Genomic DNA, 17,794 nt, shown 5'->3' with positions numbered 1-17,794 from the left:
CACACAAGGCTCGATCCCAGGACCCTGAAATCATGAACTGAGCTGGAACCAAGAGTTGGATGCCTAACGGACTGAGCCAACCCAGGGCCCCTGGAAAAATATCTTTTTCACTCGATTTGGATTTCTTTCTTTTTTTTTTTTTTTTAAGATTTTATTTATTTGACAGAAAGAGACACAGCGAGAGAGGGAACACAAGCAGGGGGAGTGGGAGAGGGAGAAGCAGGCTTCCCACAGGGCAGGGAGCCTGATGCGGGGCTTGATCCCTGGACCCTGGGATCATGATGTGAGCCTAAGGCAGACGCTTAATGACTGAGCCACCCAGGCGCCCCTCGATTTAGATTTCTATTTTATATATCATTTGTATATATATTGAAAAAGAAAATGTAAGAGAGAATTTTTTTGAGAAATAATTTGAAAAAGATATTACTAAAAATCTTTCCATTTAGAGTCTGGCTCTTTTGAGTTTCAGAGTTGTCAGTCTCTGTATTCTGCCTCAGAATAACATCCCCTATGATATCAAAAGTATTGGTGATACAATGATGTATAATTCCTCTAAAAAGTTCTTTACTTTTGTCTCCAAGATATTTTTCCATACTACTTATTTATGGTCTGCAGACTTGATTTTTTTCTCTCTCTTTAACTTTCCAAAGAATGCACAGAATATTTGTAGGTAACAATGAGAAACCGTATTTTCTTCTCAAGAAATACCCTGTTGATTTGAAAATGGAGTGGCTATGGTTGTCCAGTCACGGCACTAGAAATAACAGTCAGGGTTCCCCAAGCCCAAGCAACCTTCCACTGCTTGGCCTATGACAATTTTAAGAGACCTCAACATTTCAAAGAACTTAAAATAGAAAGAAAGAGAAAGAAAGAAAGGAAGGAAGGAAGGAAGGAAGGAAGGAAGAAAGAAAAGAAAAGAAAGAAAGCTGTTTCTTAAATAAACTAAAAGTAAGGTAACCCCATAACAACCTATATTGGCCAGTGTTATACCATGCCTGGCAAAAATGATTTTGTTAGATATCTGTTACCGTGTTTCTACTATACTAATACAAGGTTCAGTGAATTAGCATACTATAAATTTTCTCTCTGGTGATTTTAGACTTAACCATTGTGTTTCTAGTTCTTTGGAATATGTCACTCTGTTCACTCATCATGCTTTCCTCATATCATGCTTTAATTTAATTAAATATTTGGAGAAATAGCCCCTAAGGATTGCCCTGCAACAGGAAGGAGTATGTAGCTAAAATTTATGGGCAACTTATCTATTATGAACAAGCCACTTTGATAGTGGCTTTATATCTACTTTTGCATTTAAACCCTAGGAACAATTAAGATTTATAATTGCCATTTTTTAAATGATGTAACAGGGAACTGATTCTGTTATATGATTTAACCAAGATAATCCATAGTAGAGCTGGTATGCTATAATTGAAATTTTAGGTATCATTTTAACATCTCCCCCCTTTTTTTTTTTTTTAAGATTTTATTTATTTATTTGACAGAGAGAGACACAGCGAGAGAGGGAACACAAGCAGGGGGAGTGGGAGAGGGAGAAGCAGGCTTCCCGCTGAGCAGGGAGCCCGATGGGGGGCTCAATCCCAGGACCCCGGGATCATGACCTGAGCCAAAGGCAGACGCTCAACGACTGAGCCACCCAGGCGCCCCAGATCTCCCCCTTTTTTATTCTAACTTTTAATTCCGTATAAGTTGGCCAACATGTATTCATTTCCTTTTATTTTTCATGCTGTTTTCTCCATTTAGGAAATCATCATCATTACCACCTCATGTATATGCTTATTACAATGAAAATCACACTTAGTGTTTCATTTTGGGTTTTAGATATCTGTCTGTCTTACCCTGGACTTACTCTATGATCATTTCCAACAAGTCCTGCTTGCTAAAGTTCCTTGAGAATCTGATTAACCAAGTTCTCAATCATAGCTAGGATCTAAAACTTGTATGGAAATAGGCAGTAGAGATGAAGGCCCAAGATCAGAGACTACAAAGTAGAGGCACTACCTTGATGTTTACTTAGGGAGGTAAAGTGGTACATAGGGAGCAGTGGTACATAGTGGTACATAGGAAGCAGCAACCACTATACCAAAGGAAGAAGGGAAGACCCCAGTGTAATACTGAGCCTGATCATCACAATGTCAAAAGACTCATTTTTAGCTAGGTCCTTTATTCTGAAGAAAGGATAGCTTTAGAATTATACACAGCCGTACTCTCATGGATTTGATTGAGGTAGAACTTTTTAAAATGTAAGATGAGGGGCGCCTGGGTGGCTCAGTTGGTTAAGCAACTGCCTTCGGCTCAGGTCATGATCCCGGAGTCCCGGGATCGAGTCCCACGTCGGGCTCCCTGCTCAGCGGGGAGCCTGCTTCTCCCTCTGACCCTCCCCCCTCTCGTGTACTCTCTCTCATTCTCTCTCTCTCAAATAAATAAATAAATCTTTAAAAAAAATAAAATAAAATGTAAGATGAAAGGGACTGTGTGCCCAGGTGTATTATGATATACCAGCAGAAATGTGTAACAAAAATTTATTTGATAACTGAAATTTATGAATCAGAGATTAGTCAGCTTGTTTTAAGTTAAGCAAGAAAACTCACCTTATCTGATCATAAAGAGTGGGGGATCTGGGTCTCCATAATTTTTTTGTTTGTCTGAAAGATTTATTGATTATTCTCTCTGGGTATATTTGTGTATATACTTGGAGGTGGGGGATGGGATGTTATCTGAAATAGCATCTTCCACATGAAGTCAGCAGCTCCAATTCTCTTCAGTTTATTGTAGGGTCTGTGGCATATTTTCCTAATAAATTGCCTGAGGATATTGCTGTACCCAAGTCTTAATTATTTAAAATATTCTCACTGTAGCTGTGGAAGATAGAAGAAACTGAACTAAAGCAAAATTGAGCTAGGACTCTGCAAAGTCGTGGTTTTGTAAAAATACCGGCTAGTTACTGTTTTGCCATTAATTTCTTCTTTATTCTAAAAGTTAAATTGAAAAAAATCTAGTTAATTGAGGGTTTCATTACTTAAGGTTTTATTGCATGCAAATAATGGTACAATAAGAATATACAAATTAGCTCAACAAATAGAAAATTTCACTTATTTTATGCCCCATTGAAGGATAGAAGTATCAAGGAAGGTCCCCGGGGATCAGAATGTGCATTGGTATTATTCAACATATTCATTAAGCAGTCAGTGGGAAATGTAAACAAGCGTACATCCAAATCTGTAATAATAAAATGCTAGAAGCTAGAGATAATAAATCAGCTTGATCAAAAATACAGATGGATCTGGACAGCTGGGGAAATTATTCAGATGAGAAAGAGATGAGTTTTAATGGAAAGAATAGTACAATAATGCATTTGAAGAAGAAGAATACATAGCAGTAAAAAATTAATAAGAAGTTAAGATACATATGAAATAATTATGGAGAACACTATTTTAGTGTATTTGTTGATAAACTGAAGAGTGTCACAACAGTGAAGGATAATTGTATTCTAAGTTCCCTAAGTTGAACAATTAGAAAAGAAGAGAAACATTATACTACCACTCAGCTAGACAATAAAATTCTATCAATAAGCTTAATGGAGATTTTTTTTAAGTTAGCCACTTTCAGGACAAAGTGGCAATTTTAGTACATAAAAGCTGGCAATTATAACTAGTGTGGAGGTAACTGTTAGTTTTAAAATATGGCATTCCCTGCATATCCCCAATCTTGTAGACTAATTTCAACTATCCATCTCAAAGTTTTCTATCTGATCACACTCTTGCAACTTTTCTTCTAAGTCTGTCTCAAAGTAACATGGCAATTCTTGCTTTGCACTCAAGATGCAGTGAAACTTATCAAACCAAGGATCCACAGCTGACTGTTTTGACTGAACGAAACAGCATTCTAATATCCCAGGTATATCACACACTCTTACCATAAATTAAGCCATACTATTTCTAATTTTATAAATTTTTGCATTGCTAAGTAAGAATAATAAGAAAGTATTCTTAGAACACTTTCGGTATCAGTTTATCCCTAAGGAGACAAATAATAACCAACATAATTACTAGTTGGTTTTCGTGGAATATACCCTGAATTTAGGAAATTGATAGAACTACATGTACCAATAAGGCCTACCGAGATGGAAGTCTCTATACTAAATGTTTATGAAATTGGTAAAAACCTATTTGAGCAGATGTAATGTAATAGGAGAAGCTTTGATTGAGCATTTAGAAGATATAAATTCTTGTCCCAGTTCTAACCCATTTGCTTTGTGGTCTTGACAAGCCTCTTGTTCTCTCTTAGACTGACTAATATCATGGCATTAAGAGTTCATTTAAAAAAAAACAGAACCTGTATATAAAGGTAACATATCATTAATAGCATTATTATTAGTTTAATGTTATTTATTTATAAACAAAATTATGTTCCAAATAGATAGAAATGTTTGTTCTAGTGAGAGTACTTAAATATGTTTTTATTAAAGTTGACTGGTCTTCCAAACTCCTGAATACTAAAATTTTAATCTTTTATCTCACCTAGGTCTCATTAATTTTTCTCCTTCCAGTTTTTCTTTAAGAAAAGAACTCTATTGTCTTGGATCTCTTTCTTTTATGTTCTTTTAGAATTTTTCTTTTGTTAAACTATCCCTCCTGCTCAAACAACTCTGTTTATCATCATCACCAACAATAATGATTTTAAACACCTCCCATAAGTCATAATTACTATCACTTCCCATTTTCTGTGGTAGCCTATTCTGTCATTTGCCCAGAAAGGAGAAAAAAAATTAGTATTCACTGTAGCTTCTTCACTTTTATAAATGGTGTTTCTTCCTGCACTGCTTTCAGCTGCAGTCCCAGAAGCACTTACTAATTCTGAAACTCTCCCTTAGGTGATTCTCTGAATTGGAAATTGTGACCTTGAGGCTGTACTGATAGATCATTTCTTGTATGCTCTGATTCCATGACTATGTTGAATTCCAGAGAAGAGCATCTTTCCTTTGCTCTAGGAGATTCATTCATCTCAAGGGTCTTTATTTTTCTTCCCTCATGGGAACCATTTTATGTATGTGCACACCCTGGGCACTGAGTACAAGTAGAAACATATGGCCAGTAATTTGCTTGTGATGTATTCACATAGGAAAAAGAGGGAAGAGGTCAAATAGAACATATAAATCAAGTGGTAACCTCAGGCAAATAACTTCATGATATAACATGTATGAGTCAGAAAATATTTTTTTAATGAATCACACATCTTTGAAATTATAACTAAAAAAAATTTTGCCGAAGAATTGGACTCATTTTTGATGATTATTTTTGCATTGGACTATAATGCTCACACTAATACTAATAAATCACATTTTGCAGACTAATCCGCATTGTCTAATTTAATAATGACTACCACCCAATCAAATAGTATATTAAGATTATTCTAGTTTACGTGAGAGGAACCTAAATCCCAAGGACTCCCAAATAGTAAGCCCAGGAGCCAGAGTTAGAATTATATTTATCATAATTCAGAGGACTCTCAGATCTTAAAAACTCTCTCTACATATTGGGGAAATATTATAGTCAGCAAAAGTATTAGTTTCTGAGTGCATTAATGAAGTCCAAGTTATTAATATAAAAATAACTCTTTCCAGTCCTCATCTTCCACACTGATGGGTTATGAAACAAAAGCCTGGGATCTGGAATTTGGACACTAAAGGAAACTCTTCTCTTGGGATTCACAAGCATACATAGAAGACCTTGATAAAGTTGTTTGGGAAAGTCTCCACATTGCTTACTCTGCCCTGGAAGCACACATTTGAGAAGACATGTAATAAATTATGGATTGTTTAAAGGTTCAATGTAATACAGTGAAATGACAATCATCCTGAAAACAAAGGAGTTGCTGGACAAATCCTACACTGGCAGCAACTCTCTCCTGACCTACAGGCCTCAGAGCTGTCACTGTAATCTGTTCCCTCCATAGCTCATCATCATTCTCCACTACAGTGTCTTATATACCACCTCCCTATTAAAGAGGTTGGCTTAATTAAAGAGGATATATTACTATATATTGTAAAGCCAAAGCAGCCTTGCGATACTTGGATATCAAACGAAGGAGAGAACCAAAAATGAAAAGAAAGTAGGAAAGAAAAAACAACTCTCATATTTGAGTGCACATGCATATGCCATCAAATGGCTTCTTGGTAGCCCTACAGATGAAATGTTAGGTGTTAATGCTAATGAAGCAGAGTGTTTACTAATTTATCATAAGATAAATCATTGGCTTTGTCCTAAATTTTGTGATTCTATAATGTTTTTGTTATTGATGCCAGTGTTCAGAATTAGGGATACTGTTAATCAATGAGCTTTATAATATGGTTTAGTTCTGGGTGGTAGAACCCAATTCAGGTTGATGCAAGCAAAAAACAGAGTGTTTGGCTGGCGTAAAGAGAAGTCTAAGAGTAGAAACGGCTTTAGATATGGGTTGATATAGATGTTCAAGTGAGGTATTCAGAAAGCGTTCGGTAAAGGTAATGCTTCATCACTGCTTTGCTTTTATCTTTGTTGACTTTATTTGAGCAGCTGCACTCAGCCACGAGTAGTGCCAAGTGATAACCAGTGACATCAAGATGATATTTTATCACTTTAGACACCTTCTTAAAAATAAATAAACAAAATACTTCCTTTTTCTATTGACAGTAAAATCCACACGTAATGGCCTCCCTGTTCCAGCCAAAGTAATGAGTTTAGTGAGGAAACTGAAGTGCCTTAAATGATCACAGCTGGGTGGCATGTATTGCTAATGTTCAAGGTTGAATCAGCCTCTGTCAAATCGCATGGATTAAGATTGAGGAAAGACTTATCTTCCAAAAGAAAGGTAAGGTGCTTTTACCAAATGAAAGGGAAGTGTTTTTTGGGCAAGCAAAATAATAGCTCTCCAGTATAATGGTACCCATGGGAGGCAATGAAGATTAACATGGAGTCTAAGAATAATAATGCATGCACAGAGCTTAGTGTCCTTGAACACTGTCACTCCCTTTATTCAGTACTCGGACACGATTTATTGGCAAGCACTGTGTTAATGTTGTCTTCAATTAGCAAAATGGAGTTGAAATTATCAAAATCCTGGACCAGAATGCATCAGTTGGTATTACAACCATACTTGCTAGACCTGCTGTCAAATGAAGCTAGGATATTTTCCAGCCAAAAGAAAGACTGGACCACAGAAACTCAGCCAGTAGAAATGTAAAAGAGTTGTTGATTGCTTGAAATAAACAGAAATAGGAACAAACAGCTGGCAGGGAGGAATCTGAGATAGGCCGATATCATTTTGGGGGGAAAAAATATCTGTAGATCTATATTACAGAGGGTAATAGACAGAGATAGAGCTCCAAATACAAAGGCGTACTCTGAAAGTAGCAACCTCACCTGCTAAACCAAGGACAGCTTTCATAATGTCTTCCTCAGAAAATATATGGGCCTTTTTAGCTTCATATTCCACTACCATAGTCAGTTTCAAATATTAAAGTATGTTAACTGTGTTCATATACCATGTAAGTGTAAATGCCATACTAAAACCCAGGGCCATTGTAGATCGAGGGACATACCCATGTAGGAACCACACACCATGGATTTATGATATAGTGAGTCTGTCTGCAAAACAACCAATCAAACAAACACATACACACAACTAACACCCCAAATTTCATGCCTAATCCAAACAATCGAAATAGAGACCTTATAATTAAATCACAGTTAATTTGAGGGTACTCAAAAAGGATGATTAAAAATTTAGAACAAGTGTATCCATCCTCTAGTCAGCTTAAAGCTAGAAAAATTGAAAGTGAATGATACATTGTTTTATTCAGATTACATTATCCAGCTCTTGTGTATAAGTGCTATATCTGGTTTTGTCTCATCACAGTTTACCAAAGTATGTGGGTGTTTACATATGTATATTTGTGTATGTATATATGTATGTGTGCATTTACAATTCATACTCTCCTTAGTGGCCAAAGTGTTCATTTCAACTCTTAGGGATATGCTTTTAAAAAAGCAATTCTTATGGTCTAATTTAAATGCACTAAGAGAAAAAGGATTAAGTGCATGCACTTTCATTTAGCAGGTTCAGCTAGCTTACTTGTGCATCCAACGTAATCTCTTAAAAATTACCATAAGCAAAATATAACAGATTGTAAACGGTTGCTCATATTAACTTAGCTAAGTACTTGTAATCTGCATAAGCATTATTTAACAGAACATAATTGTGTAACAGTATGATACCTCCAGAGTTTGGAAGGCTGTTATGTGACTCAATCATATTTAGCAATCAGAAGGCTAAAATAGAGAATACTTAAACAGTAGATACTTTTTAAATATATGCGGATGCATTGTTTTTTCCAAATTGAAAAGTACATTTGAAATTAGAAAAAAAATCTGGTCTTCCTCCTGGTATTTCATTTCATTAATCTTAGTTTGGAATAGATACAAAATATAGTAAGGAAAAAAAAAGAGAAAACCATTGTCCTGAAAGACAAAGTACTTTGGATTTGTAAGAACTGGATGTCAGTGAGAGAGAAAAGGTTTTTCTAGAATTCCAAAAGTTCAGCTTTAAATGTTGAGGGTAAACTTTGAAAGACTGAGAAATACAGTTTATATTATGAAACATAAAGAATGGAAAATTTAACATGATGATCTTCCAGCCCAAAAGGAAATAAGGATTCAGATATCTGGGTCAGTAGTTTCCCAAATACAGTCCTGGAACAGCAACATCAACATCACCTGGAAACTTATTAGAAATGCAAGTCATCAGGCTCCATTGGGACCTCCTGAATCAGAAACTCCAGGGGTAGAACTCTGCAATCTACGGTTAAATAAGCCCTCCAGGTGATTCTAATGCATGCTTGAGAACCATTGGTCTAAGCTGAAAGTGATTTTAGGATAGGAATGATTTAGAGATAGTTGTTTGGGAAAGAGTCATCACACCTGCCCCACCTAGAGGCCAAAACTCTGCATAGGGCCAGAAGTACTCAATATTAAAAGCCTGAGAGTACAGGAGAATCCCTGGTATGGATGTGGTCTCTCTTTTGCGCATGTAATACAGAAAAGAATGTAAACCTTTTATACGTGTTCTGTCCAACATGAGGTCAGGAGCTGATAGCGGCTTCAGAGTCCTAGGTAGTGCAAGGAAAGCAGATGAAGGCTTCTATCTAGCCAAAGATGGGGTCAAAAGTGTCAAGAGGATCTAACGTTGAGACAAGAAGGACTGTTTGAAGACCTTGGTGACCAAAAACTGGCAGAATGCATAGATATTTCTCTTTCCTTATAGCAGGGTGATCTATAACATTCTGCCTTGATCTTAAACATAGATCACCTGGAGAAAAAGGAATATAGAGAGAATTCTGAAAGCAATTGAGTTACTTTGAACTAACATATTGAAAATGGGCCTTATAATTAACTTTCCATTTGTAAAAAAGTAATGGCTGCTATAATTTTTTTTATATCATACTTTATAACTATTCATTTTTAAAATGTTACCATTAAAATAAGCAGAAGGCTTTAATAAAATAAGAGCTCCCGTGGTTATATAATCGATATTTTATTTTTAACTTGAAAGATCTGGCTGTGTGATTTTAACAATTTTAATAACTAATATTCAATAATTATAAGTTGTGTTTTAAGAATTATGCTAGGTGCCTCTCATTTGTTTTTCCAATTACCCATATAACAAGTCGCTGGGATAGATGTTACTTTACACATGAGAAAACTGAGACTTAGAGAAATTAATTTCCCATTACTCATCATACCACAGTAAGATGCAAACATAGGTATACGATATCAAGACCTAAGATTTTAATCTCTATGCTATGCCAGAGTGGCAACAACTAATGCATGAAGAATGTACATAGTATAGCTTAAATACTAAATAAAACACTTGTTTTGCATTATTCTAGGCAGTTGATAAATATTTGTTGAATGTGTTGAATGAATGGATAAATACCATTCGATTTATACAAACTCACTTCTATATTTAATTCAGATGGGCCTTACTTAATCACCTTGCCTAAATAGCACCACCCTCTTCTTGAATGTCTCCTTAACCTAATTTATATTCCTTCTTTACACTTAAAATTATATGACATATGTATCTATTATAAATTCACTCAGTTTTTGTCTTTCCCACTCATCTGTTAGTTCCGTGAGAATAGGGCTTTGTCTCTGGTTCACTACTGGATCCTTAGTGCTTGGTATCTAGTGGAGATTCAATAAAAATCTCCACAATAAAATATTTATAAGTGAAGTAACAGTATTCTTACAATTTTTAATGACATATTTGCCAATGAATAGTAACCTTCGGCTAATCCCTTTTTATTCTATTTCATAGATCTTGAATGCTAATAAAACATTCCATAGCCTTATCTATGGGATTTAAGGAGATATTTTCTGAATGTTTGCCAGAGGGTCAATAAAGACTTTAACTTCTGTTGAATACCCCTGCCTAAGATGGTTGCATTGATTGTTTTTGACATGTTTGAAGCTGATAAAGTGCCACCACAGTGTAAGCTTACAAAATGACATTTGGATATATATGTAGAGAAAGGTGAGAAGTGAAAGGCTGAGAAGACAGAGACCAGTTTAACAGAGGAGCAAGGTGTGGGGGAGGGAGCGAGGGGATAAAATATCACCTTGCCTTCCAAATATTTATACCACCCTCTTGTGGTAAAGGTAATCCCAAACTCCACTGGGCTACTGTCAGATCAACTGGTGGTTCCTCACACCGCCTGCCCATCATGGTTAACCCAGCAGGGCACAGCAAGTTCCTAGGCAGGGAGCCAATTACAACAAAAACACAACTCAGAAAAAGAGCACAAAATGAAGGGTTTTAGGACAGCAATGTAACACTCAGCAATTCCCAGGAACCTTTTATCTCTGCAGGCTGGAAAAAAATTTGGTTCTTATTTGTTTTCACCTAGCAAAGACATCTTGTTGGCACCAGGAGCCCCAGAAAGTATCTGCCAAGTCCATGTCAGTCTTGGCCAGTTTACAACGATGTGCTATACAGGGCATTAAACTTTATAGTACGAGAAAGCAACCTGTGAGTACCTAGATCGCTGTGTTAAAGATCCAGCTAAAATGTAAGGATTTCCTGATTGTCTGACATTTGGGGTTAGAATGATTTAATGCTTCAGTCCCAGAGTGAATTCAATAGCTGTTAAAAAGCTATCCTTTTGCACACTTAGCTTATAAAAAACACGTTTTAGATACACTTTTTTCTTTCTTTTTTTCCTTTTTTCTTTTTTTGGTCGTTGGGTTTTTTTGTTGGCTGTTGCTAAACAGGCAGACCATTGTTTTCATTTGTTAATTTTTCTCTTTAAGTTAATCATGACTCCTCTCAAGCTTTTTATCAGCTTAATCTTATTTTCTGGGAGCTCCACACAAGCCAGACAATGGAGAGAATAAGAAACAATGCACAGCAGTTTTGTGTGTTTTGTTTTGTTTTGTTTTTCAAGTATGCTTCTATCAGAATTAGAAATACTTAAAAATAATTTTTAAATCTCATAAACATAGATTTGAAGGCAAGGCTTATGCTCACCTTAAGACGTAGTCATTTCCTTGCATTTCTGATACTGGGTACACACAGGAAACCCTCAAGCTTTCATTTGTTTGATCATGAATATAGAGAACTATGGAAAGAAGTGAAATTGAGAGAGGGAAAGAAATGGGAAAGCGATGGCTATTTCCACAGCAGTGTAAGAAATAGGCCAGAGCTTCAGAGAAAAATAGCCAAAGGTGAAGATTTGCCACTTTCTAACTAGCTTGTTTGTCATATTGGGGAAAAAATAAAACATTTTCATAATGAGAATGTTGCCCTTTGGTGCTAAATAAATATGCTATTAGTCTAAATGAATTTCACAGGCCATTCCTCTCCCTTTTTGAATTGAATATTCCTTTCAGAATGCAGAAAGGGGATTTGTATGATTATGAAGTATCAAGACTGAATTCTGGAACACAGGACATGAGATAAGTAGAAAGAGAGATGGAATGTCTAAAAATTAAGACAATAGAATTCTTAAAATGTGGTTCCAAGTTATAGAAAACATATTTCCTCTAACAAAATAAAGCCAAGCTATCCCAGCTAGTACATCATCACTTCCCTGTGATCATTTTTTTTAATTTTTAAATTTTGCTTTATATAGTAAAGAAAAAAAATAACATATTTTTCAGAGGCATTATGTAATAAAAATAATAGTAGCAAGTAGACACAATTTACATTATATGCAAAGTGCCTCAGCTTTAACGAATGATTTTATATGAATGAATAGGTAGACAGCCTATTATTTCATATAATGCAGTCAATGGATTGGAGTGTTGGTTTGTCAAAGCCTGGCCAGGATATTCTAGTGTAAGGAAATCTTTCATGATGGCCAAAGGTAGAAAACTCATCATTCCTGGATCTAAAGAATGATTAAATTCCCCAATTACTGTATCTGAGGATTGTCAGAAAGAGAAAAAGCTCATTAGTTCAGCATAACTACCTGATTATCCTCACGCAGTAAAATCTTATTTTTTATGCAAAAATGGGCTGCATTTTGGAAAAGCACTGTTGCATGGAAAATGTATTAAAAGAGCTCCATGATACGTGCCTAATGTTTTTGTATTGTTGAGGAGTTTGGAAGACAGTATTATGCATACAGATGTGTTACAGATCATTAAAGATCAAGAGCTTTCAGATTGCAAAGTCAACAGGCTCATACAAAAACTGAAAGAGACAAGCAGCATCTTATTTGGAATAGGAGCTTTGAGGAATAGAAATAAAAATGATATTCTAGTCACTACCCCCACCCTATCAAACACTCTGCTTTGCATTCTAGATTATTAAAAAAAAATAGAGCACACTTTAAAATTAGTATTTATGAAATAATCTACCAAAATTTTTCAGAAGGTAGAGTTGTATAAGAAAGGGCTGACATCAACATCTGTATCAATTTGGGAATAGACAATAAAATAAGTAAAAATACACTTTGGCAGACTGATTTAATAATAATAGGGTCTCTGTAAAAGAGTGAAAAATACGACATTTCTTGAAAATATTTAACAAATTTTGACAGTTTTTTTTTTTCCCTTAAAAGGAGCATTTCAAATACGAAGTTTGAGTAACAGCAATATTTCAAGTTTAAAGATAATTTGTGTTTCTGGATTTGGAAGCTATGACCCCCAATTTGAAATGACTGGGATAAACATTTTAGTAGTTAATTTCATGTGAGGTAGACATTGTAAGCTTTGAAAAATCAAAATTGCCTTAGGTTTAATTTATTGTTAATAATGCTTGGTAAGGAACAAAGAGTATTTTACATATAATATGTTCCTCTTAATAATAAGAGAAGATCTATTACTGGAAAGTTCTAATGTCCCTAATTTAAAACATAGTTAAAAACAAGTGAAAGAAATGTATATGAAAGGGGCCAGGTGTCCACGGTATCAGGATCTGGCTTACCTCCCTTTTGCCAGACTTCCTGGCATTAAGCTCAACCTTGCCCTTGCTTCTAGACCCAAAACTCTTCCTTGCCAGCAAGGATTTAATTCACTGCCAGATGGTCAGCAACAAGTTGTCATTGCTACCAATCTGGCTCTGATCATACAGGCCAAATCAAGAAATTAGGCTTCTGCTTTGTTTCTGGGAATGGCTCTGTAACAGGAGATTGTCCCTGATCTCCTGTGCCAATGTTCCTCCTTAAATAGCCTGTCTTAGAACGTCTCCAGTCCCTCAAGCCTGAACCCTGCTTTTCTCTCTTGTCAATCCCCATACTCCTAGCTTCTGGAGACTGCAATTAGTCCCCTAATATTTGTCACCCTGCTACTTCCTGCTGTTTTGTTTGTTTTGTTTTAGCTTATTTATCTGGATCTCTGAATAGTGACAGCTCTAAATTGTTCATTGCCATGCTCCACCGGCCTGACTATTGGTGATGTGCGGATATCCCTCTTGTAAAGTCCCTGATACCAACCACTTACCTGTACCTGTCTTTTGTCACATATTCTATGGATACTATATTCTGCTCCTCAATCCAAATTATCTTTGTGGGAAAAAAAATGCTTAGGCTTTGTTCTAGAGTGGCATTTGGAAAACAGTTAAAAGGCAGATTCATCCAACTTTGGAAAAATGAAACAAACAAAACAGTGAAAATCCCTCTATGACAATATATAATAAAATAGAAGTCCGGAGGACAATTGAGGACAAAAATCTTGAAGAAATTTCATCTAACTACAAAATATGGAACTTGACTAAGATAAACCTACCCCAAATTTAGCACATTGAGTCTTTGCGTCTTAAAAGAGACATTTATCCTGATCCCTCCTGTCTGCTTTGTGACTGAGAAATTTAAGATTAAGGGTATTAAAATTGTCAGAAGGTGGTTCTCTGACAATTGGTAAACATCTGGTGAAGCTGATCAAAAAGAAAGAGATATAAAGCACAGGCATTCAATATCATATATGAATGCTACATATAGGCATTATTCTTTATAAGCATTAAAAAAGGAATGAGAGGATATTATACCAACTTTATTTCAATAAATTTGAAGATTGAGATGAAATGGGCAAATTCATAGAAAACTTCAACATTTCAAAACACTTCAGAACACTTATATTATTAAAGAATCTGAATCAGTAATTAAGAATATTCCCACAGGGCGCCTGGGTGGCTCAGTTGGTTAAGCGACTGCCTTCGGCTCAGGTCATGATCCCAGGGTCCTGGGATCGAGTCCCACATCGGGCTCCCTGCTCTGCGGGGAGCCTGCTTCTCCCTCCCCCACTCCCCCTGCTTGTGTTCCCTCTCTCGCTATGTCTCTCTCTGTCAAATAAATAAATAAAATCTTTAAAAAAAAAAAAAAAAGAATATTCCCACAAAACTAATTTCATGACCAGACGACATCACTGGCAAATTTTACCAAAATTTGAACAAAAAATGCCACCCTTACACAAACTATTCCAACATACAGGAAAAAAGTGGGAGATCATTTATGAAACTCACATAAACTTTCAACAGACAACTTATAAATCTAATAAATGATTATATGAGTTATTGCATAGATGATAAAACCTAATTAAAAATAGTACCTATATAACACAGATAAAACTCCAATGACTTCTCAGGGGAAAAAAAAATAGTGCTTAAGTCTCTTTCAGCACTATCAATCAAAACTCTTTCGATGCCCCTTTCTATCAGAAAATAAAATATATTATTTGTTTTTTATAGGTACACTAGAATATACATATTCTTAAGATTTTTATAGTACATTGTGAATAAGAATAAAATTGACAATCTCCTCAGCTCAGAATGTTTCACCGAAGGGTGGCCTGCTGTTTTCTTTTGTTTTGTTCTTTTTAAAAATGTTTTGTATGCTTATTTTAGCATGCATATAATGGCAAACAAGGAAATAGTTTTCCTCTATATTTTGTCTTCCATGTGTATCCTCAAGTTTCTGATCTGAAGTAGCTGTCAAACCTAAATAAATAACTGAGCAGAGGGTAGATGTTGCCCAGGGTAACAAAATGTACATTCTCTGTTTAATATACTTTATGTTTGAAATGTAAAATAACTTATCTGTTTATTTAATTTATAATGGTAAAAATATTGTTATGAATGCATACTGGTGGAACCCTTGCCAAAGTGACTTGTTTAAAACAAAACATAGCAATCAGAAGTGAAAAATTACTCTATCAAAGTATACTAGACTGATTTGCTAATAACTGTTTTCTATGTATGACTAATATTTCAAATCTTTCTCAAAGGTAAAATATGGAAACAGTTTCAAAAAAAGTTTTGATAAAGATAGTCATTAGTATGAGGTTTGCATTTTTTGTATACTACACCCTTGCCTTTACTCTTTTGTTGCTTTCTTCTATCTCCCTTCATTTAAGCACTGTTCCTCCTTGTAAACGATAAAATTTAGCCCAAAATGTCAGGAGACACTTGTAGCAGTTTTCAAATATGGGCCAAAATTCTTTGACATTTCTTTCATCCAGGTGAGTGATCTGTGCTCTTTCCTTTTGAATCTTGTCTCTGTGATCACTTGACCAACAGAATACAGTGGAAATGATTTCTGTGCCAGTTTCCTGACCCAGGTGGTAGGAAACTGGGATATAATTCAAAAGTCTCCTAATATTCTCTTAGTAATTGATTTTGCTTTAGGTAATCTGTAGGGATTGAATTTCATTTTTCCATATTAATAAACAATTTTTCTAATATCATTCGTTCAACAACCTCTCCTTTTCCCCACTGAATTATAATCTCTCATTTTCATCATCTGTTGGCTGGAAGTTCCCCCCACCAGGACCTTAGAAGAAGCTACCTGTTGAAGATAGGAGGACCTGGGTTCTTTAATGACTGCTTGTACAGAATACCACCCCACCTTCTATCCCTACCACTACCTTTATCTGAGTAAAAAATAAATAAATAAATAAAACTCCATGTGTTAAACAACTGAGATTTGGGGTTTTATCTATTACAGAAGCTAGTGTTACATTGATTTTTATACTATTGAAATATAGGTGGAAATCTTTTGTTTTAGATATTGAATCCAAAGATATCTTAGTTTATAATTATCTTTTTTTTACACCCTCTTTATTTGATTATAGTATCAAGTTTAAATTGGCACTCTAAATAAGCCGGATATATTTCCTTCATTTTAATTTTCTGAAACAATTTGCATAATATATAGATGATCTAGTTTTTAAAAGTTTGGCAAGACTCATATGAACCTACTGTCTATGGAGGGAGAGGGGAATTTTGGTTACTTTTGGTCATGGATCCACTTGGCTTTAAAAATGCTATGAAAAGAAGTAGTAGGCACTTTTACTGCATGAAAAAAATGCACAAATATATATTTACTCAAAGTTTTGCACTTAACTTTAGGTCTGCTTTAAGGATTCATTAAATCAAGATTATAAACCACTGACTCCAGCACACTTTTAGTCATGGGTCAGAATGCTGTCATGCCTTATTGAAAATTTCCTTTTATTCTTTTGTTGTTTAGTGTTACGTTGCTTATAAATATAGTAAAGGCTCATTTAAAGATTCTAGTACTTTGTTCTGTCAAGCTTGTTTTAATATGAGAAAAAATACCATCGAGATGTTTTTAAAAATTGAAAAGTCATCACCATTAGAAGGAATACTAGGTCACATCTAAAGCTACCGACACTGTAAATTTAAAATAAAGTATAATAACTAAACCAAAGAACATTTTTAAAAATTAGCCAAGCAGAAGTCAACAAACCAAGTTGTTTTTTAATAGGACTTTATTTTATTTTTACAAATAAAGAGTAGATAATTTAGCGGCTTGAAATAGCTGTTAATTATTTCTTATCTGCATTTAGACAAGATAAATCACCCTAATGTTTACCTAGAAATGGCCAAGTACAAAGGGCATTTGTGTCCATTTCCTACATTTAACTTTACCCCTTCTTGCTTTATGCATATATATGCACTGTAAGAGAACATCTCATCATGAATAGCTAATCAGAGGGCCCATCAACATGCAGATCATTTCTTGGCTAGCAGAATTGTTGATGAGAAACATGTCATACTTCCTGGCCTCCAGCTTTTTTTTTTTTTTTTTTTTTTTTTTTTTTCAGGCAACTCCTACTACATGATGTGTGCCAAATAGCCTGAAGAAGTAGCTACTGACACTGGGAACCGAACCCACCTCTCTTCTGGCATTAAAAAATGTTACTAACGAGCTACTCTTTTGGCTTCTAAATAAGTTGAATTCATAAGATTCCCCAAATACCTGTATTAGAATTCCTCA

The 17,794-nt window shown here is 35.2% G+C and overlaps 1 protein-coding gene across 1 annotated transcript in view; it reads right to left on the bottom strand.

Moving 5' to 3' along the window:
• Positions 1–7,497, bottom strand: part of LOC116642573 (40S ribosomal protein S17-like) — an 83,316-nt gene extending 75,819 nt beyond the window's left edge. Inside the window, 1 exon segment of the mRNA XM_032421066.1 lies at positions 7,419–7,497. Within this exon segment, the coding sequence (XP_032276957.1) occupies positions 7,419–7,497 (79 nt within the window).
• Between the last annotated feature and the right edge of the window lie 10,297 nt (positions 7,498–17,794).

Source organism: Phoca vitulina, unplaced genomic scaffold, assembly GCF_004348235.1.
Source record: "Phoca vitulina isolate PV1807 unplaced genomic scaffold, GSC_HSeal_1.0 scaffold23, whole genome shotgun sequence".
Classification (NCBI taxonomy): Eukaryota; Metazoa; Chordata; class Mammalia; order Carnivora; family Phocidae; genus Phoca; species Phoca vitulina.
This window is presented reverse-complemented; position numbering and strand designations above follow the sequence as displayed.